The sequence below is a fragment of the Drosophila biarmipes genome, chromosome 3R, assembly GCF_025231255.1.
Source record: "Drosophila biarmipes strain raj3 chromosome 3R, RU_DBia_V1.1, whole genome shotgun sequence".
Lineage (NCBI taxonomy): Eukaryota > Metazoa > Arthropoda > Insecta > Diptera > Drosophilidae > Drosophila > Drosophila biarmipes.
The window spans coordinates 16,198,133-16,221,417 of NC_066616.1; the positions used below are offsets into that span (position 1 = coordinate 16,198,133).

The 23,285-nt window shown below is 45.1% G+C and overlaps 1 protein-coding gene across 15 annotated transcripts in view; it reads left to right on the forward strand.

Moving 5' to 3' along the window:
• Window positions 1-23,285, forward strand: part of LOC108031408 (serine/threonine-protein kinase par-1) — a 49,706-nt gene that overhangs the window by 25,287 nt on the left and 1,134 nt on the right. For 5 of the 15 annotated variants that reach the window (XM_044090824.2, XM_044090822.2, XM_044090825.2 and 2 more), the window contains 14 exons: window positions 5,410-5,786; window positions 6,185-6,384; window positions 6,442-6,659; window positions 6,775-7,372; window positions 7,988-9,145; window positions 10,461-11,222; window positions 11,902-12,280; window positions 12,986-13,243; window positions 13,344-13,472; window positions 13,902-14,031; window positions 14,115-14,257; window positions 14,671-14,727; window positions 15,537-15,655; window positions 19,131-23,238. In XM_044090824.2, coding sequence (XP_043946759.1) covers window positions 5,560-5,786; window positions 6,185-6,384; window positions 6,442-6,659; window positions 6,775-7,372; window positions 7,988-9,145; window positions 10,461-11,222; window positions 11,902-12,280; window positions 12,986-13,243; window positions 13,344-13,472; window positions 13,902-14,031; window positions 14,115-14,257; window positions 14,671-14,727; window positions 15,537-15,655; window positions 19,131-23,238 — 8,486 coding nt within the window. In that variant the 5' untranslated portion in view covers window positions 5,410-5,559. Of the gene's footprint in view, window positions 1-5,409; window positions 5,787-6,184; window positions 6,385-6,441; window positions 6,660-6,774; window positions 7,373-7,987; window positions 9,146-10,460; window positions 11,223-11,901; window positions 12,281-12,985; window positions 13,244-13,343; window positions 13,473-13,901; window positions 14,032-14,114; window positions 14,258-14,670; window positions 14,728-15,306; window positions 15,407-15,536; window positions 15,656-16,477; window positions 16,847-17,882; window positions 18,746-19,130; window positions 23,239-23,285 lie in introns of those variants that run through there. The other 10 variants (XM_050889298.1, XM_050889302.1, XM_050889304.1 and 7 more) reach the window with 10 other exon arrangements.

The following is a 23,285-nucleotide window of genomic DNA, read 5'->3' on the forward strand; positions in this document are numbered from 1 at the left end:
ACAATCAGTCAAAAATCAATCAAGACCTTAATCAGCACTTAAAGCAAATGTTCTTCAAGAACTGAAATATTAATTTTGTTAAAATGAAATCCTATTTATAATACTTTTTAAACTAAATCCAATTAAAAATAAAGACATAATAATTAAGTGGATAATTAAAACCAAAAGTACTCCTTTCCCATTTAATGCCTTTTAATCCATTTAACAATTCAGAGAGAAGTTAAGTACAACTAATTTTTCGAATCCCATTAAGCTATCAAAATTAGTACACGTTATTAATGACTTAATTCAGTGCAATCGGCAGGCGGTTTAAGCGGCGTTAACTTAAATCTGTTTACTTTGTTTATTTGCAATTTCAGAGCTCATTATACAGCTACCGTCCTTTGGTGTCTAGTGTTTTAGCAAACGAAAACTTTTCTGGTACTCGGTTGCAATTTGCAAATATTAGTTTTTCCTTGGGGACACCATGAGCGGAATTCATCATTTGCCATTTGCAGATGCTTTTCCCTGTGCTTTTCCATTTCCATCGCACTCGTTACGATGGCCATTTTCATGTGGGGAAGCTAGCTAGAGTAAATGAAAACTTTTGGCCTGCAGCTCTTTCGGCACCGGCATAAAGGGCGAACAGCGTTAAATTCTTGTTTCCCACCAGCGCAGCTAGAAAAGTTTTAGTTTTCAACATATGGCTACACCGAAAAAAAACAGTCAAAGGAAAGAAACTATTGTAACCAGTTGTGTAGGCCGAAAAGGGGTTAAAACTTTTGTTTTACTAAAATCTTATAATAACGCTTGATTTAATTTTTGCAAGGTTTTTTTTTTATTTATTAGTCTAAAATACAAAAATTATTTTGTTTTTATAAAGTTTTCATTTTATACCGAAAAATTTCCTGTAAATTTTTAAAAACAAACAACGAAATTTCAAGTTTTATAGTTTTTAATAAAGAAATGAAAATATATTCTATATAGTTTTGAGTCTAAAGTTTTTTTTATTTCAACCGGTAATTAGTCATCAGTTTTTGTTTTCAGTGTACTTGGCAGCTCATTGTGGGGGCCTTTGTCTGTGTGGCTGCTCCGGTTTTGTGGCTGTGTGGGTGCTCCCCTCTGTGTGTGTGTTAGCCAACTTTTGTGCAAGCAAAGGAAATGCTTGACATGTCTTGTTCCTTTCGCTGGCTCGCTTATTTTATTTACCATTTTTTTCTTGCCTTTTGTTTGGCTTGTGTTTAGCCTGTGGCATCAACCAAAAAAAAAAGGAAATAATTAAAAATAAAAACAAAAAAAAAGATGACAACAAAAAATTGCTTTGCTGTGCGTTTAACTTTTCCTTTCCTCTTGCCCAACATTTTAATTATTTGCCTGATCGTTTTATTTATTTTTTCCGCTTGCCTTATGCTCTTGTGAGGCAATTTACACCATTGAACCTCGAGGACCTTCAACTTATCCGCTTTTTTCCCTGGGTTTTTTAATGTCTGGCCATTTGATAAATTGCATAAATATTATCGTACAGATTCACAGGAATATTCGAGGAATATTTAGATGAGCAGAGACCGACCATAAATCGTGCGATTTATTTAACGCAATTAATGCTGATGTTGATTTGGGTTGGCATTTGGTCTGTCTGCTCGTGTTTTTGCGTTCATTGAACGGCAACTTTTTGACTTATTGACACTTCACATTGCCCGACATTTGCCTTAATTGCCAAAGGAGACGGCCACCCGTACATATATGTTCTATGCATATTTGTGTATTATTTATTGGACTTTAGGCAAACATAAATTCGCCATCTCATTGTATTTTCGGTTTGTTTTGCTTTAATTACTCGAGCTGAACGGACGAAAATGTCTCTTGGCAGTGAATATGTTTATTCTAATACAATAAATTAATGTAATTGGCTTGATTTATGAAGAGGTTAACAGACTACACAGAATTCTATATTTGTCTAAATACTTGGCATTCCAATGGCGTTAAAACATATTGTTTTTATGTTTGTTTTTCTTAATATATGCACTCAGTATAATTACTAGATAATTTGATTTTAATATGAAATGCCTCTCAGCTCATTAATTTTGCATTGCTTAATCAATTCGTTGAAGCACCCAACTCAATCGACCGAAGTTGAGGCTCAACTTTAATTAAATTTAATATTTTTCCATACTTAAACGCTGAGACCCTTGAGCATCATCGCCGGCCCACCTAGAAATTTTCATTAATATTATTCAATTGAGGCCCATCAGCAAAATGTTATTTTATCAACAGGGAAAATTCATTTAATTTCGCAGACAATCGCATTGAAATTGATTTACTCGCATTTGAGCGTCTGTGTGGGAATTCTCTTTAAACACAAATAATTTGTCATTTTCCAATGCCATATATTCGATGTGTGTTTGCCCTTTGTGTCTGTCACTTGTTCGCCATTTTCCACCCACCACCCACTTCCTACCACCTCCTGCTTCCGCCCACCACCCACTTTCACCCACCGAACGACATTGAAGCTGGAATTCAATTATGCCATTGAATTCATTTCATTTCTCTGCACAACACGATTTTTATCATCGGTTTATGGCCGTTGATTAATTTATGCCATTATTATTATTTGGCCGATTATATGAGGAATTTACCGCTTGGCTGGATAGATCGTTCTCATGGCATTCAAGTGGACCAAGAAATATCAAATATTCGAGACCAGTAGACCCCCTGAAACAACTTGGCCAAAAAGTCGCACTTGACTTGACCCAGAAAAACATTCTCATTTGCATATTTACATTGCCTATCTGGATGGAATTTATTGTTGCTGTGCCTGTCGAAAGCAGCAGAAAATACCTAAAAAAAGCGAAGAAAATATTTTCCCTTTACGTAAACGACAGCGATGCAAGAAATTCCAAACTGACGGAAAAGCAAGCGCAGATATTTCAACAACTTCTGACTGCCAAGTACAAAAAGGGGGGCGGCACGGCAGATGGGGGGCGTGGCCGCCGTCTTCGCTCGTGTTTATCTCTGCCGGGTGCCATCCTCAACCTCGTCCACATCCTCATCCTCATGCCCAATCTCCAACCCCATCGAGATTCGCATAGTTAGTTGTTTCGCTAGCTGCTCAATGACATGTGCTGTCTGAGTGCCAAAAAATAAGAGGGGAAAACCAAAAACAAAATAAATAAATAGCTGAGACTGGACGCCTCGCAATGTTATTGTATCTTGCAGATGCGAAATTGAAGGCATCGGGCAAACGGCGAACGCCGAGTTCAGCGCACTTTGAAAACTGTTCGTTGCCCTGATTTTGATTTTGGATTTGGCTTCGGCTTCGCCCAAGCAGATGCCCATGATATATAATACGAAAAAAAGAATCATGGCTCCTCTCTTGTTCCTTGTGCACTGAGAGAAAATTGTGTTCCTGGAAAGTAGACTTTATGACATCTATTACCTGTGACAAAGGCTTCATGGATGATTTAAAATGTCTGGAAAAACGCGTTAATTATATAGAATTTCAGAGTCCTTTTGAGAAATTTTAAAATACATTTTTTAGATGAGCTCATAATTTGTTATTTAAACTTGTTGTTAATTAAAAATATTACAATTTAATATTTATAAAATGCAATTATATATTTGCTAATATGACAAATACACCTTTATGTTTTCTAACAATTTATTAAATATTTATTTTGTGGCAAAAAAACTAATCAAATTAAAAAAAAACTATTACGATATTGCTTATATCTTTGGATACGAATTTATAATTCAACAATAAACCATTAACCAATTTATAATGTGGTCTGTTGAAAGGTTCTTCAATTATTTATAGTTTTTCCGCTAATAGTTCTCTTATCTTTTTAATTAAAAGGCCTATATACATTTTGATATCTTTAAAATCAATTAAATTGCAATATACACCACAACAATTCCTTTCAATTGCTATTCTCATTTCTTTCTCTGTTCGAGGGACTGGCAATATAATTGCGTGTAAAGATTAACTTATTTATGTGTGTAAAGAGGGGGAGGAGCTGCACGCGTGCCCCGCGCATTTGTTATGCATCTGTGTAATCGTATCTTAAAGATACAATTGCAGCCGCGCATTGTTGTTGTCGGTGCCTGTCGGTGGTGGCTCGTGCCCAACTCCACAGATGGCCTACGGCTGCCTGGGCTTCTGTTGTGGTTACACTTTAATTTACTAGCCATCAAGTGCACATTTATAATTGGAACGATGCCAGCCAAAGGGGAGACCCCAGAGTGGCTTCTATCTGTCCGTATCCATATCTCTATCTGTATCTGTGCCTCTGTCGTCCGTTCCCCTTGACTTTCCCTTCGCCCTCCTGCGACTCTGTTTACTGGATCTTCCCCTTATTCTTGGCCTGCCGGTCGCTCATAACTGTCAGAGACAAAACGCCACAGCTTAAGAGGAGGCAGGTCCTCATAGCTGCAGTACTGCAACTGCTCCACAATACTGATAGATTAGTTCTCTAATAGCCTCGCAATCCGCATTCAGACGGCACAATAGCAGACCCGGCGGAAGAGGAGCGTGAGGGGGCTTCACAAGTGACCACTTTAAGCCAGACACTTGGCGGACCTTTAAGCAGCGGCAGTCAGATGTGGGCCAACTTTTCTGGCCATGTCGTTTGCATTTGCCAAAAAGTTGGTATCATAGAAATAACAAAAAATTAAAATGTAGTTTTAAAAATGATGTGCTTATAAAGATCTTATGTTATGTTATGTTAGTTACAATAAAATTTGTATATTTAAAAGCAATTAAGTAATATGTTAAAAACCATTTCATTTAGTTATTGATATTTAGTTTAGTGAGATATATGAATATATATCTCAATGGAAAAAAAAAAAGTTTCCCAAAACCAATATGTCAGAAACCGAATCACAAATTCATCTGCAAAATTGCTTCCTGTGACACGAGAAGACATTTCTGTCCGTTTTGACATCTTTTGGCACCTCATCAAAAGCAAGCCCTGAAATATGTGTATTTATTTTGATAAAATATTGCTAAGAACAACATTTTTAAACAAATCAAATTTTTATGACACTGCACGGTAAATATGAGGGCCCAGAAGCGAAAATATCCTCATTCCCCAGAATCCCAGAGAGCAGCCTTGCTTGGGCATAATTAAGAAGTGGGTCGAGTGTAGATTTTTGGCTGCTCTTCTACTATGTACTTTTTTCACCAGCCAGAGAAAGGGAAAAGCGCAGCCACAGTTACCAGCAACTTTTTGCCAGATTTTCCCAGACATACATATATACGTCATTCCCCGAGAGCGATTGCCTCCACTTCGCTGCACATCGCCCACTCGCCCACTCGCCTCGTGGATAATTAATTGATTGCCCATTTGATTGAACGTTTGATGGATGAGTGCTGCCCCAGTGTTTGGCTCAGTTTGCTAACCGATTCGCCCATCCTCTCTCCGTCTCTTGCAGTAATTTGCATCGGCTGTTAGTGGAGCAGCCCCGCCATCAGACCCATCCTCAGCCCCGGTTCCAGTTGCAGCCTCGAGACCAGTAGCAGTCACAGCCAGATCCGCTTCCACATCCACCAGCACCAGCAGCAGCACATCCACATTCACAGACATGGTGATAAGCAAACCCGATGGAGCGGCGCCCAACGGAGCGGCGGGAGGAGCGGGCGCCACACCAGCCGCACAGGCAGCTGCTCCACCAGCTGGCCTCGATGCCGCCGGGAACAGTCTGGCGCATCCCTCGGGGATACCGCAGGACCAAATAGACAATATCATGAGCGGCATCGCCAATACTGGCAACGTCAAAATGAACAATCACCGCAAGAAGCTGCGACAAAGGTGAGTGCATTTGCAATCTCTACTTCAAAAATCAAATTAAAGTGGCATCAGGATTTATTGATTAAAGATTCAGTCCTTTTCATTTAAAGGGTACACTGAATTATATATCTATATACAATTTAATATGGTTCGATTAGATTAAATTAGATTATTTTATTAAAACTTTCTGATTTAACATAAATCTTTTTTAATTCCTGGTTGTATAATTTATTGGAACCTTAATATTCCTAAAAGGTATATTAAAAAGTCCCCACTTTCCTTTGACCTTTTGTCTGTTGTTGAAATCAAAATAAATAAAGTAAACAATATGTATTAATTACTTAAATATATATCTTACTAGTTTTGCAATTTGTGATAACATATATTATAATAACTTTATTCTTGTGTCTTCCTTTTAGATTTGATATTATTAAGAAACTAGGGCAAGGCACTTACGGCAAGGTGCAATTAGGTATTAATAAGGAAACCGGCCAGGAGGTGGCCATCAAAACCATCAAGAAGTGCAAAATCGAGGCCGAGGCGGATCTGGTGCGCATCCGGCGCGAAGTGCAGATCATGAGCTCAGTGCACCATCCCAACATCATCCACATCTACGAAGGTAACTAGCTTCTTGGGTATAAATAGCAAATGTATATTTAATTAAGCATAATTGCAGTATTCGAGAACCGTGAGAAAATGGTGCTTGTCATGGAGTTCGCCGCTGGCGGCGAGCTCTACGACTATCTGTCGGAAAGGAAGGTTCTCACCGAGGAGGAGGCGCGACGCATCTTCCGCCAGGTGGCCACCGCCGTCTACTACTGTCACAAGCACAAGATCTGCCATCGCGATCTCAAGCTGGAGAACATCCTGCTAGACGAGAAGGGCAATGCCAAGGTGAGCTAAACCAGATGTAATTAATAGAATGGTGAAACATTATCTTTTTCTTAAGAAAGCGGAGAAGAAAATTTATTTTACTTCTTTATAAAAATCTTATTCTTTCCACTTTCAGATTGCAGATTTTGGTTTGTCGAATGTGTTCGATGACCAGCGCCTGCTGGGCACCTTCTGCGGCTCCCCCCTCTACGCCTCGCCAGAAATCGTGGAGGGAACTCCCTACCAGGGACCCGAGGTGGACTGCTGGTCGCTGGGCGTGCTGCTCTACACACTGGTCTATGGATCCATGCCCTTCGACGGGTCCAACTTCAAGCGGCTAGTGAAGCAGATTAGCCAGGGTGACTACTACGAGCCCAGGAAACCTTCGAGAGCCTCCACCCTCATCCGGGACATGCTGACCGTGTGTCCGAGGAAGCGGGCCAGCATCGAGCAGATCTGCTCGCACTGGTGGGTGAACGAGAACGATAATGTGTCCTGTCTGGACTTGGCCGAGGATCTGGCCAATCAGACCCCCGTGCGATTGGATGTCCTGCTGTCACTCACGCCGGCCACAATCACGGCGGATCAGCTGGTGGTGCCGTCGGCGGAGGGAGCAGCTGCAGCCAAGGCGGCGGCCAATGAACGCGTTCCCCGCTCCCATTCGGTGGGCTCGATCCGGGACATGGGACCACCGAACACGGAGGCGGAGCGCCGCATCCTGGACATGGTGGCTGGTGAGTCGAAGTCCATGCTCCTGCTTGTCGCTTCTGAAATCGCTTGAGTGGTCCCCAGTGTGTGAGATAGAAGTCCCCGTGCAGCAACCCGCGCTGAGATTCTTGAGTAATAGGGTGGGTCGATTTGCAGGGACACCAGACTATCGAAAATCGTTGTAATCTATGAATGGGGCTTGGCAATGTTGGTGCTAGAGGTCGTGAATTTATATCAATTTATTTAAGGGATAATATATCTTATGGATTACTTCAATACTTAAAAAATACATGTTAACTAGGTAAATTACATTTAAGACAATAATTTTGCCTTTGTATCACAATATTGCCTAGTTGAATTTGTAGATTGCAATCGAGTGCAGATAATAGTCCAGGAAATCAACCCACCCTATTGTGTATATAAATGGAGACTAACTGGCTTCCCCATACACACGGACACCAACCGACCACCCACCCATCAAACCCACTAACTGATCCCGCTCCTGCAAACCAATCCCCACCACATAACCCCCATCACTTGCGAGTGTACTAAACCACTTGGAACTAAAGTCATTTAACCAAACTCATTAAACCACGCCACCCTTTCTCTCTCTCTCTGTCTGCTTCGTGAATATTTTGCAGCTGGTGGAGAAGCCGCCCTGATGCCCTCACCCACCAGGACCATTACTCCAGCCCAGAGTCCGGTGCAAGCGAAGAGGAAGCTGCAGCCCACCGTGTCCACGGAGAATGCAGCCGGAACCACAGCCAAAAAGAAGGAGAAGCCGGCCAATAGCTCGTTTGTGATCAGCAAGGATGGTGGACCACTGACTGAAGCACAACCACCCACCATCGTCGAACCCCAAGTCACTCCCATGGAGGCGGAAACAATTGCCAATGTACCAGAGGAGGCGCCAGCACCCAGTTACTCCCAGAAAGACATGCAAATGGTGGGTGATCTCTGCGAGCAGCTGATGGGAGATGGAACCAAAAGCAGCAGCACCTCCATCAGCCCGGCAGCTGCACAACCTGCATCCGCACCTGTGGCTCGCCAGGCCACCAGGGGCAAACTGGACGCCGTGGTGGAGACCCCGGAGGAGAAGGACGCCACCAAGGTGATCAAGAAGTTTGTGAACAAGCACAAGACCGCCGATCTGGTGAATGCCATCAATGAAAGTGCCTCCAAGGCGGCGGCGCCAGTGGTGGCTCCTCCTCCGCCCTTCGTGCGCAAGTGCAGCCTGCAGGATGAGTCCACGTTGAACAAGTTCAATGCGGAGCGGAGAAAATCACGAATCCTGGAAACCGCCGAGAAGTTCCAACCCCCGCCGCCAGTCACAACAGCAGTAGGAGCAGCAGCTCCGGAGAAACCCAAGAAGCTCAGCATACCCGGCGTCAGTGTGGGCAGTTTCAAGAAAGAGTTCGAGAAGAAGGCCACCAATCCACCGACTGTCGAAGGACCCACGCCCGGTGAGCTGAGGGCCCAGGAGCAGGTTGCTGCTGCTGCAGCGGCTGCCCAGGAAGCCGAAGCCCTGAGCACGCCACCCCCGTCACCAGTGGTGGCCCAATCCCTAGAGGGCAGCGATTCCAAGAACTCGGTGGCCTCCGTTTCGCTGGACGAGGCCCGCCGCTCCATGGAGAACTCCATCGCGCTGCTGCTGCAGGCCCAAAACGAGTCCAGCAAGGAGGTGGACCAGCTGTGTGCCCAAACGGAGACCATCGGGGTCAGTGAACCGTCCACTCTGCAGGAGCGCGAGCGTAAGTTGAAGAACGCCCGCGCCATCATCGGAAACGCCATCCAACCAGGTGAGTGATCTCCGCATGATAGATCCTAAGACTACCTCACCATAGAGACTATGATATCCGTACCTAAGTTAAGCTAAACCACGCAGCGCTTTCAAGTTGACTACTAGCATTACTTAGCACTAGTATCCGGGATCTGGTTTTGCAACAGGGTACAAGTCATATATATAGTGTTTATAAAATAATAATGAGCTACAAATTTAGAAATATTTTTAAAATCCAGTAAATCAATATTTAAACGGAAAAAACTAAATACAAGGGGTACAACCACTTGAAAACACTCTAAACATCTATTTAAAATTTATTTTAAGACTTACATTATATATTTTACTTCAGGGCAATGTCTGTATTTCTAAGAACTACGATATCTCCCGCTTTCAAATACCTATCTATCTAACTATCTTTTGACTTGTACTTAGCGAAAACCCGGTTCCATCGTCTTGTTTTCTATCTTTACTTTGGCATATATATTTAATTCCTTTCCATTTTCAATGTGTATGTGAACGTTTTGCAAGCCGAGTGCTGCATGGATTATATTTGGCTTTTGGAATATAATCTCCTGCTCACACTCACCGAACTTCATCTGAAGAACCAACAAACCGAGCGAATCCTCCTTTCCAATTTGCAATTTCGCTTGGCCAGTCCACAAAGCCAATATAAAAAAGAAATAAAGAAAGAAATCCCCGAGCAAAAAATACACTCATCACCGACATCGTCATCACCATCATCCTCGAACTCACCTGTCTTTTGTCTCTCGCTCCCTCTTGTGCTGACTACCTCATCGCTGCGGTGGGTCGATTTGATTGGATATATGTATCAAAAAATCTAAACAGTGTGCTTTTTAGAGATTTTAAATTCGAAAAACTGCACTACAAACATGGATTCCAAATTACTTTTTAATTTCCTTAACTAAAAAAAATAAAGTCTAAATTTTAGTACTACAGTAAATCTTTAGGTTTGTAAATGGAATTTACAGAACCATAAAACCTTCCATTTAAACATTTTTCAAATTTTAGAGTAGTTTGTGCTAGAAATGAGATTTTTTAGGAATATTTTGTAGTCGGATTTTTAGCTTGTGTAAGAAACTTTGTTATTTCCATTAAAATTCACTTATTATCCCCAGAATTCCTTGAAAACGGTAGAATCTGGCACCATTTAATGCAAAGTGATAATTTAAAAAATGTGAAAGAGCTTGATTTTTAAGGAGATTTAAAAGAAATATTTTGATTTCCAAGAGATGTTTCTCATCCAACTGATCGACCCACCCCATTTCCCATACATGCTCATCATATTCATTGACTCATCATCTTAATTTTAGTGATACGCAGGCCAACACCGTTTTATGGCATCGGCAATGGCAACGGCTTGGGGAGTGGCATGGTGGGTGGCGGTGGAGCTGGTGGAGTGGGTGGTGGTGGTGCGACTGGAAACATTGCACCCAAGCGCGTCCAGAGTGGCAGCAGTTTTATGGGATATGCGGGAGGAATATCACCGGGAGCAGGACCAACATCGCCGCCAATCTCGGGGCCCCAGACGGCACCGCCAGTGCTCATATCACCCAATGCCTTGGCGGCAGCCAAGCAAACGATACAGCAGAGGATTTTCGGAGGCGGATTGCCCAGTCCCAATAGCCAGCCGGCAAACTGGAGGCCAGCCACTTGGCAGCCGCAGAACTCCTACAGCACGGCCAGCATCTTCCAGCCGCCGGCGAGTGCGCAGAGTCCCTTCAAGATGCTGCAGCAGCAGTACCAGCAGCGCTGCCAGGAGGATCAGAGGACCAGTGCTCTGTTCACGCCACCTCCATCGCCACAATATGCCGCCGGCCACGCCCTCGCCGCCCAACCAGCAGCGACCTATGGGAACAACAGCAGCAACTTCAGTTGGGCCAGCAGCAGCAACAGCAACAGCCGAGGCAACAGCAACATCGGCAACATGGGCAACTGCAACACGCTGCCCAATGTCAAATACAATGTCAATTCGCGCACGAGACCATTCAATCATAATCAAGCTCAAGACACACTCAATACCAATGCCAGTGCCAGTGCTACATGTGCCTTGCCTGTGGCTATGTGGCTGAAATGTAAGTCTTGGCAGCGGCTCCAAAAAAAACCAAACCAAAAACCAGAAACCCAATCCGTATCCGTATCCGAAACTGAAAAACAAAAACCAAAAACCAAAAAACATGTGCTTTGTGCTATGTGTGCCTGCAAAAAAAAGAAGAATACCGAAGCAATCCACTCAATCCGTTTCCGTTTCCTGTTGCGTTCCTCGATTATTTGTTTCTTTTTCCGCTCCCCTTGCTATATGAACACTGGCTGGCTTTTGGGATGGAGTCCAAGGTTAATCAGTGTCATAATATCCTGGCTTGGTAGTCCTGGCTTTCCTTTTTCCTCCCCCGATATCACACCCGGAAACCCCTCTTTTCTTTGGACGTTGTTTGTTGTTCGCGATGTGTGGTTGTTGTTCTCTTACTCGTTGTTGTTGATGTTGCTGCTGCTGTTCTTGTTGTTGTTGATGTTGTTCGTGCTCGTTGTTGATCTGACTTTCAAGTAGTAGTCTCGGCTTAACACCCCTCTTAAACTTAGGCGCGCCTTAACCCATGACAAACTGCACTCCTTTGGCCTCAATGACAAGTTACTCTTTGTGTTCTCTTACTGTTACTGATGCTTTAATTGCTTACTTGTTCCTCTTGCACCAATTATTATGTAAAATTCGAACAGGATTAACTGAAACTAATTATGGGACCCTTTAATCCGCAGCCTCACCCGGCATCGAAGGACCTCCCACTCCACCCGGAGCTGTGAAGACATCGACAGCCTCGATTACCCTCAAGTCGGCCACCCTGCCGCGTCGCAAGATAAACGCCAAGGCGGAGGTGCAGCTGGACATCAAGCCACGCATCCCGGAACAGGGAGCCACTCCTCCGCAGCCGGCGATGCGTTTCAGCACGGAGATGCAGCATCCGGTGGCCGATCTGCGCAGTGCCCCGCCCCGCGAGGGCCCCATCCCCTACAGCCCCATCAAGACGACGGTGCAGGCGCGGGCCACCAGCCTGGAGCCCAAGGAGCACGTCATCACCATCCAGCGACCGCCCACGCAGCACGCCTACGGACGCACCAGCTCCAACACAACCACGCGGTGAGTACGCCGGATGGGAATCGGGGGAATCGAATTGAAGGGTGTATATAGCAATTCCCATTTCATTGACTCGATTATGCTCCGTTGCCGGAGAGAAAATTCCAAATAATTGGTTGAATGGGACTCAAATTGGAGGGCTCAGGTCCTCAGGGATCGATTGCTGTTTGACTTTTATTTGGTTTAAATGACACAACTATTAAATAGGATACAGTTGACTAAACGAGCAAAATTATCTTTAAAGACAGTACTATTTAAAGAGGCTAATTTAGAGAGACTTCAGTGTTTGAAAAATCATTTGTTTTTACTTTTGTAATTGTAACTTATAAATGTTTGCCTTATTTAAATTACCTAATTTCCTATGCCAGCTTTTAATTAACTTTGCCCCATTTTATTCAATTTGTAAAGTGAATACTTTTTAGTGGCCTTTTTAATTGTGTATAAAACATTGGATTGAATATTTGATGAAAAATCAATATAAAGTAAAATATATATAAATGTACAAACTTTGTAAATAAAATATTTAAAACACCTAAAGGCTAGATAAAATTAAACAACGCAGCAAAAAAAAAATATATATTAATTAAATTCTATGGGGTGGACATAACTTTTAATGCAATACTAAAACAGCCCTGCACCAACTTCAAAAAGGCTTAATTTCCTGTGCAAGCTTATGACTGATTGCGCCTGTTTCACGACCTCTTGCAGTTCCGGCTCGCTGTCACGGCAGTCGACGGTGGAATCCGAGTCGGATGCGACCGCCACGGCCACGAATATGTCGCAGGCCACCATCACCAGCACCTCGCAGCCCATCAAGAAGAGTCCGCGCGAGTTTATCATCCCGATTGCCGTCGAGGGAGGCGGCTTCATCACGCCCCGGGAACGCAGCGTGGAGCCCTCGGAATCGAGCCACACCACCAGCAGTCGCTCCACGTTCACCCGCCTGCGTCCATCGCGTCGCATTGGGTAAGCTTTAAAGTTTAAAGTTGAACGCCTAACGTTTAAAGCGTTTAAAGCGTAAATTCCCATTGGCCTGGACTCAATCTGAATTCGATTTCGTATGCAGCTCACTGTTAAGCGAGGCTGGCTTCGATGAGGGCTCGCCATTCCAGAAGATGCGCACCACGTCAATAACCAGGGATGGCGTAAGCGGAGGAGCCGAGGACGAGGCCCGCTTCACCCCGCACCGACTCAGGTTCGCCCACATCCGCTTACTTCCGCCTATCCCTATCCCCTTTCAAAGCCCAAAGATTCTCCTCTATACTGCACTCAGAGAAAATGTATTGGCTTATTTTAGAAAATTATTAAAAAATCGTACAGTTTTTTGAAGGGTTTTCCCTATTTTTGTATAAATTTATGAAAGGTCGTATGAGTAATTTTTCAGGGAACTTTGAGACCCTTTGACTTTAATTTAAAAAAAGATTACAAATGTTGTCTACATTTAATAAATTTTCATGAAACAAACAGCTTTTCTTTGAGTGCAGGGGCTGAATACGTAACTGGATTGCTAAATTGAATCAGGATCGCCCAGTTAGTTCCCCGCCCGCCTCCTCGACTGCCGTTTGATTCGGTTATTTTCACCATCATGCTAAACTCTTCTTTTTCCTATCTGACACACCCGCAGAAGCTCAAGACCTGTCAAGAAAATTAGTCAAGACAACGATTCGCAAAGCTCCAACGAGGAGGACGACGACGATGACGATGGCTTTGAGATACTCACGGCGGAGAATCTGTTCTCGACCCTGCTGCAGCGGGTAAGACGTCATCTGTCTGCTATAATAGAGCCCATCTTTAATCGGGGAAAGCCCCTTCCTCATCCATTCTAATCTTTTTTTAGGTGCGGGCCCTAACGAATCGCCTGAATGTCAACAGTGACCTGTCGGCCGGCTTCCCCAGCCATTCTAGTCGCCTGCTGACGGACATTTCGCGGCAGGCCCAGAGTCACAGTCCATTCTGGAGCCAGGGCAGTCCCTTCGCCAGGTGAGTGTCCCCTCGAGAGCGAGGGAATGGAGTTTGGAGTGCTGCAACTACTAAAGTTTATTGCCATCCATCCTGGCTGCCAGTCAGTCAGTCAGCCTGTCAGCTTATGCAAACGTGTCGCGGCACTGGCTCTAGTTAATAATTTCATTAAATTCCCTTGGAGTATAGTGCTCGCTCCCAGGAAAGTTATTTGATTAAGAGCCGGCTTCTGGCAGCTGAAGTTGAGTGCGATTTGCTATTCGCATCCTCCGAAGCCTTACCATTGGACGATCGCTTTAACCACCCACCAACATTAACTGCAAATTTGTTGTCCATTTCTTACATGCTGCCCTCCACATGCCCACCATCTAACAATTAAAAACAATCTTAAACAAAAAACTCATCAAACATGCTTAAACTAATTACCCGCAAAGTGTGCTTAGATCTCAAGTTAGTTATACGTATAGCGAAACGGTCGAGAAGAAGAAAGTGTAAGTACTAAGGCTCCAAATGGCTATTTAACAGTATGAGATCCTTCAAAGCCATGATTAAAGGTGCAGTGGGTTTGGAAGCAAAATTTATTAAAAATAAGACGCTTTATTTGAACATTTTTAACATAATTTTCCTCATTGGAATACCTTAGAATAAACTAATCATTCTTTAAAAAAAAGTTCAATTTTTTAAACTTTAATTCCTTTTTATAAGAATAATATTAAAAAACACCAGCCAATACTGTTTATTTATAATAACTTATAAATCAATATTTATATATTATTTTTAAAAGATTAGTGATATTTTACACTGTTACACAAGGCTGCCACCGCCTTTCCAAAGATTTTCATAGGTTCTTGGCTGAAACTCTTTAACCCTGTAATGATCAAAAACTTTCGGCATTACCATTAAATTCCGATTAAATTTGGCTTGAAACTCACTGTACGCTGCTCTCGAGCCAACCCACCCAGAGCCCACTTCCGCCTTGCACAATTAAACCGCAATCCATCCACCCAACCATCCCAATCATCCCGCCTAATACCTGGCTGTCTCTCATCTGCTCCTGCTCCTGCTTCCAGGTGCGGGGAGCGCTGGCTGAGGGCCTTGAACATTACGGAGCGGCTGCGTCGGTGGCTGGGCCACGCCCCCCAGTGCTGCCTGTAAGTCCTTTGGCAAGCGTGTGTAATGTGCAAGTCCCTCGGTCCTGAAGGTTCAAAATCACAATTGAATCGCTGGCGCATTGTTCTCACCTGTGTCCGCCCATCCGTATCGCGGTATCTGAATCTCAATCTTTTGGTATCCTCCACAGCCGCCTGAACAGCAGCAACAGCAGCGGACTGGGAGCTCCATGGCGGCACAGCATGTCCCGGGACCTGGGCAGCGACATGGAATCGATGTTCTCGCGCACGGGGGCCACGCTGCCAAGAGGTGAATATCACAGAATAAAGAGTAAATACCTAGATCAGTAGTGAGACACGCCAGTCAGAGCCGGAAATATGAGTGCATCTCGACCGATGCCCAGCGACGAAGAAGCCACACAGACAAATTCAAAAATGATAAAACAAAAAACTAAGAAAAACTTTAATGTAGAACTAAAGAAAGCAATGCGCTGCAACGTATGCTACGTAAATAAGATACTTTCACTTTCAATATGCCTATATCGTATACCTAATTACAACTGTTTATTTCAAGTAGTTTTTGATGTCTGCTAAACAAAACAAGTGAACACAGATCACAGATTAAGTGAACTAGCCTAAAACCTTATATTGTCCCCTAAAAACAAGATAGCCAAGCAACCAACTACAAAAACACAACAATTAATCATAAGTGTCTACTGTAATTATCAAGTGAAAATGCCAATTAATACTTAATGACAACCATTATTTCCGTTGAAGACTATCTACATATTTATTTGATTTACTGTTTTGTGTGCGCGCACAGTTCTTAATAGCATAATTCAATCTCTATCAATATTCACTCTATATATCTATCTCTATCCAGTGAACTATCTATAACTACTATCTACCTATCTATCTAAATGCTGTCTGTCCTAGAGCACCACTCTTTTGTTATTAACCCCTAATGCCGCTGACGCTTACCAACCAGAATCTATTTATTTATTGCTCAACCGAGAGAAAAACAAACCCACTTCCCTAACTTATGCACTATTTATTTATTTATTATTTACCCCCTTATGATTTGCCTTTCGAATTTTTGTTCTGCACTCATGCAATGATGATGAAAATAAAGTTACAGAGCAAAGAAGAGCTACGAAGAAAAACCAAGAGTTTGTTAAGTCAATGAACAAGTGTAATCAAATCGTATTCAAAGTTCTGTATACCAGCGCAGTTATATAGAGACGCTCGAGGAATATATTCCATATATATATTCACTTGTGGCGAACCCGAATCAGGCTTAACCCTTGACCTAAATGTTATTCGAGTTGAGGCGATGAACATGTTGATGGCGACCCGAGGAGATTGTACTTAATGTTAACAGTGAAATAAACTAAAGCGAATGAAAACCAAAACACCTAATAAATTTACTACATTTTGCAGTGAGAACAACAACATAGATGACAATAATAAAAAGATACAATCCAAACGAAAGAAGACGAAACCTTTTGTTATTTTATTTGTGGTGACCACTGAGATTTTGTTTTCGCAACCAAAAGAATTGTTCGATACATATACTTTCTTTGGCAATTAATTGTTGTACAGTTTCTTATGCAAATGGCCCCGCTACCTTAAATTTGTTTTAGTTTTACCAACTCGTTTGAATACATATATTTATATATTCTATAAATATATATATCCCCCCACCAACCACAAACAAAACAAACTACAAGTTTTCTAATGCGCTAACCCAAAAAAAAATAAAACCAAAAAACAAAGTTTCAAGTTGAGTTTCCCAGTTCTTCTTTTTGATGTTTTTTATTAGTTAAAAACGAAATTAAAACCAAAAAAATGCAAAAAGTTTAAATTAAAATAAAAACAAAATTAAAACCAAAATTTGTGTTGTACAAGAAATTTAATTGTTTAACACCACTAAACTCACACGCACACACACACCTGCAATACAAATACATGCGCACCCAGCAACCAACACACCCAAAGCTTCTCAATGTAGTTGACTCTGTCCACGCTGTTAAAAACCGCCAACCAACCAGCTAAAAACAACCAACCAACTAACTTGGCACTAAAAATGTTGTTTCCAAAATTAAACAAAATTATATATACGTATGATTATAAAAAGCAAAAACAAATTTCTGAGTTCTGGGCTTTTTTTGGATAAATCGTTAACCAAGTAAATTGAGATACTTATTAAAACCAACGGCAATCTCTTCTTTTGAATGTGAAACCGAGTCGATGGAGCCAAGCCAAGAAAAAATGTCCAAAACTTTGAATACGATAATGTACAGAACTGAAACTCTCTCTCTCAGCTACTAATCGAACTAGTTACGTTCATCATCATTTCATGCCGTAGAAGAAGCGAACCTAACCCCAAGATCATGATCAGAGCACCATATATCTGTAGTTAGAGCGTTACTCCTCGAGTGAATCGACAACCGGTCAACCCGCTGATTTGACTTATTACTCATAATGATTTTATTATTGGCCGTTTACACACGTTTCGTACTTACTTTCGTTTACAGTTGGTTTAACTACTTTAACTACTACTACCACCACGCCCACCACAAAGCATGTTATAACCATTAACCAGAGTCCGTTCAGCTCCAGTACCACCGCCACCAAAACGCCTCCGCAGTTCGCCTCCTCGACGACGACGATGGCCAAAACGGTGGCCGTTGCCGTTGCCGGCGTGCCGAAGCAGCTAACGATAACCACCACGACCACGAGGAGTAACAGCGCCAACGGCAGGAGCAGACCACCAGCAGCCATCCCGGCCATAATATCCGCCAGCACCACCGCAGCCAAAGCCACACCAACCGGCCCAAGGAAGCCATAAGGCAAGCAGTCGGGCGGTTGATTGGTTGGTTGGGTGGTGCCGCCCCCATTTCCCATCGACACTGTTCCAAAGTTCCATCTTTTCTGTTGCCAAAACTCGATTTGCTTAATTGTTTTCATTGTTTTAAATTCCTGTTTTTCACATTTCGACCGCTAAAATCTGTTTAGTCAAAATTAATTGATAAACTTTTTAATTAAATCCCCAGGGATTGGATTTTATTTTTATAATAATATATTTTTTAAAAGGGCAAATTCGAGGCAACGAAAAAGCACAACCACAACATTCCCCCAGTACAATATCCTATTGTATTATTGTGATTTCGATTTTAAACTTAATTTTAAACCGTCAGTCAAGTTTTTAACGCCACTCCCATACGCCTCAGTCAAGCAATTCCTCTCGCGCAAAGGCTTCAAGCATACCAACTACGCAATACCTATACTTAATACCTAATACTAAAACCGAACTAAAAACTCATTCTGATGGAAGCATAAAATATGAAAATATTTTTATACGTACACCAAGTGAAATAAAACATGAAATCCAAATTACTGCCCGTATGCGTTATTCGTTATCTGCACGTCCAGCTAATCCCAGTTGTATTTTGATTTTGATGTTAATCCCACATCCTGCAAGTTTGTTAAGTGTTGAAGAGTTCAAGTTGAAGCTTCCCCGCTTTGATTGCGTCTCTGGAAAGTAATTCTTTTGGTTGCCAAAAACGAAAACGAGAAAAGTTTTCAGATCTCTGGGGCTGACGCGGTGGGGCGGTCAATCAGTCAATCATTAGAATCACATGTAAGTAACCCTGAATAATTGAATTCTATCAGTTCATTTGCCAAGTAAGTGGAATACTTTTTCAATCACTACCCGTTTGTATTCCTTTTTGTGGTTGAAGACATGTTTTTATATTGTCTTGGGCATTCTCTCCTATTCACAGGCCATCATCAGGGGAAGGCTAAGCCCAGCTCAGTTCCTGCCCAGGTGGAAAAGGATTCGGTTAATGGTTCTTCAACAGCAACAGGAAGCAGCGAGGAGCCCTTGGACCTGGCGGATCTAGACCTTTCCAGGCTGAGACTGAGCAAAAAGGATTTGGAGACCTTGTCGAGCATAACTCCAGGATTACCCAAGTGCTTCCAGGAGCAGCTGCTGGCCAAGCTGCCGCCCACTCAGGCCCGCAAGTTATCCCGCACCCTGAGCGTTCAGACAAGTGCTCCCAGCAGCGCCTCCACTCCCAAGGTCTACAAACGCAGCCAGAGCGGCGGAAGGGGCTACCAGACGGAGCAGCAGCCGCAGGAGGATTTGGTGGACCAGACCAAGAGCAAACCCCTGACAGATGCACCCAAGACCACTTCAGCTAGCACAGCCATTTACAGGCGCAGCCTCAGTCGCAGTGTGGCCCCAACGCAGAATTCAGGCCAGGATTCAGAGAGCCGGGCCACCGCACCGTCAACCAAAAGCCGCAGCAGCAGTGTCTGCCGGGATGACTACGGCAAATCCTCGCTATGCAGCAGCAGCACCTACACCAGCGACATCAGCGAGAAGTACAAGTACTACTCCCCCTATCTCAGCAAATCCAGCAATGTGAGCCCATCGCAGGCGGCCAAGGATGCGCCTGAGAAGCGTTACAGTGGTGGACTGGGACGTCCCCCAAGTGGTTGTCTCTCGCCGCCACCGCAACTGCCACAAGTGGCTGCCACGGAGGGCAGCAGTTCCCTGAGGATTGGTCGCTCCTCGCAGCGACGAATTTCGCGCTTTCTGCGTCCAGACTTCTTCGATGATCCCAGGGATCGAGAGACCCAGAGCATGCTTAGGGAAATCAGAGAAAAGTCCATGGATCGTCAGGAAAAGGAGCACCAGCAGGAGCAGTCGCAGGTACAGGATCTGAGGCGTCGGAAACACAGTTTGCCCAATGTGGAGCAGGGCGAGGCACCTCCAGAGGCGGCCCCCATCAGATCCTCCACGCGACATTCACGCAACAAGAGCATGGAGTTGTTCACAGATGCGCAATCAAATGGTCAGGTTAAGGAACCTGTAAAATCCTCATCAGCCAGGCACCGGAGTGTTTCCAGGGCTCGCGAGCTGGAAACAGAACTGGACAAGCATGAGCTGGCGGACAAGATACTACAGGAGCTGCAGCTCCTATCCGCCGTGAGAACCCAACATGAACAGGCCCAGGAATCGGAGAAAACGGAGGAGACCTCCACCATCAAAAAGGTGAAGAAGTTGAAGCCAAAGGAATCCCCAGCAAATGAGCCGGAGCCCACCAAAATCTCTTCCACAACCACCTCAGCTTCAACCACTTTGGTGAGAAAAGTCAAGAAGGTGGTTAAGAAAGCAGATGAGGCCCCTAACACAACTGGCACTGAAGGTCCTAATCTGGCTAGCTCTAATGCCAAGGAAACGAAGTTGAAGAGACCTAAATCGTATCCCATGAAAGATCTCGGCTTAAGCCTCAAATCCTCCGCCGATCTCCCAGAACCGACTGCCTCACTTCTGCCCACTAAACTGCCCAGCAAACTGCCCTCGGGGCTCACCAATGAATCCGCAGGAGAGCCTGCACCACGAGAGAGTCGCCTAATGAGACCCAAGAGCTACCCGGCCACCAAACTGGCCACGCCAAAGGAGCTGCGAAAGGTAACCCGCAGTGGAGTGGCCATACCTACTATAACAGAAGCTATTTCCACGCCCTCGGCCATGGCGACGCCCACTAGTTCCAAGTCCACTTCCGAGGAGAAATCGCTGTCGGCCACGCCAACTGGAACCATGTCTACCGTAACGGACCCCAAGGATACAGGCTCCTCCTCTAGCGATTCCCGACCCACAACCATCAAAAAGATCATCAAGGTGTCGAAGAAATCCAAGCTTATACCACCCACGCCAGTGACGCCCACCACACCAACTACAACTGCAACCACCACTGCAAATACCACACCAGTAGACAGCTCCAAGGAGTCGAGTCCGGTGATCAAGGCCAAGGAGAAGTCGCCGGAGAAGAAGCCCAGCAAGGGTTTGCTCTACGCTTTGGGGCAGAAGTTCGAGAAACTGCGGGACTCGGCCATGAGCAAAGAGAAGAGGGCTGGCTCTGCTGGAGCAGCAGCAGCATCCCTGGCCTGCACCCAAAAACAAGGATCTCCAGAGGAGCGCAGTTCTCCAGAGAAGTACAAGAAGAAGGTCCTGGAAACGGAGAAATCCCTAGAACTCGCTACCCCAGAAGACAAACGAGTGGACAAGCGATCCCGCTTTGACACGATGCTGCGCTCCTTGAGAGAGAGATCCGTACCCAGATCCCAACCCAATGGGCGAGTGAGTCCCAAACGAGCAGCCAGTGTGGAGGAGCTCCACGCGGCGTCCCAGGAAGGCCAGGGAAAATCAGGTGGAGCAGTTAACAAGATGTTCGGGGGCTTCTTGCGCCGCTTCGACAGGGAGAGCAGTGAACAACGACGGGTCAGGAGTACCCGGTCCACCAGCAACATTGAGAGGCAGGTGCGCGAGGAGCAGGATCAGATGCCGGACGCCTCGCTGCCCACATCACCCATCTATCAGAATGTGGTCAAGGCTCAAGGGTCGAAGGTGAAGGCAGCTCCAACGCCAACAGCCGGAGAGGTGAACTGCAATTGTGAGACAGCCTGTCCAGATTGCCGGCAAAACAAGAGCCAGAATCTGACCAGCAGCAGTGCTCCAATGAACACCACAGCCACCAGCAACAAGGAGAAGCGGAAGGGTCTGATGCTGGATCTGGCCAGCGCCAATGCTGCTGGCAGCGGAGCTCCCAGTTCGGTGACCACAGCCACCACTACAACCACCAGCGGGAGCAGCTATCGTGGTTCCAAAACCAATCCGGCCTTGCTTAATGGCAACGGAGGACTGGGCTTGGGCATCTACTCGAATCTGCCCCCCTACCCAGGAGCCATTAAGAGTGCCAGCTCGAACAACAGCTCCAGCCAGCAGTCCATGGAGAATGCCACCAACAATAACTCCACCAATACCAACAATAACTGCAGCTCGCAAACCTCTGGCTACAGAACCTCCTCGGCCCATGAGATCAATCGGAACAATCCCATGCTGACGCCCTCTTTCGAGAACATTGCCAACTACTCCTCGGATTCGAGGAGCTACCAAGATGACTGCGCTTCCACCTCGACCTTCCTCTCGCCCACCGAGGAGCCTGAGCTGTACTTTGACAACTGGTCCATCTGCTCCGAGGACAACTATATGCTGCATGCCACGCCCTCGCCCACGGTTTCCCGCCTGTCCAGGGCTTCCCTCTCCTCGCCCACCCGCTGCTCCGAGAGCTCTGACCCGAACGAGAGTGTGATCGATCGAATCAAGCGACGCAGCTTCTACAGTCGGTTTAATGAGCAAAAGAAGCCGAGGCGCACCAGCAGCATAGTGGGTCCTTCGGCGGTGCGGGACTACTATAGGGAGCAACAGGCGGCGGTTAAGGCGCGTTCTAGTCACAAGCTGCATGCCCAGGATTCCATGGATCCACCACCCCGAGCCCATTCGCCGGACATAGCGCAGCAGTTCTTCAGGCCGCTGAAACTGAGTCCCGTGGGTACGGAACTCAAGCCTCCGGTCTACCGCTCGCCACTGGACTACTCGGCCTCCTCGGCGGGGGCCACCAGCAAACCTAGGAAGAGCTTGAACGACATAAGGAATACCTCGCCTTCGTTCCTCAGCAAGCGATACGAGACAACCGACTACAGTTCGGTGCCCATGCGGTACAAGAGCTCCTCCAGCTCGAGTCCCAGCAATGGAGCCATCGCCAGTGGCTATTACAACACGTACAATCCGAAGCGCAGGTCATCTTATACGCTGAATGGCAGCCTGCCCACTGCCACCAGCGGAAGCAGTGCAGCAGGGAGCAGCCACCTGGATGGCTATGCCACACTGGGCAGGCGTTCCATTCGACCCTATGATCATCGAACCATGTCCCTGCTGGAGCCACCGACTTCGAGCAGCAGCCGGAGCGGCGAGGGAGTTTCCTCCTATCAGAGGAGAGAGGCGCGGACACCAGTCAGGGACTACACCTCCAGCATTTCACGGTGAGTGCTAAGATTACCCTTGAAATGATCACCACTTAATTGTGTAT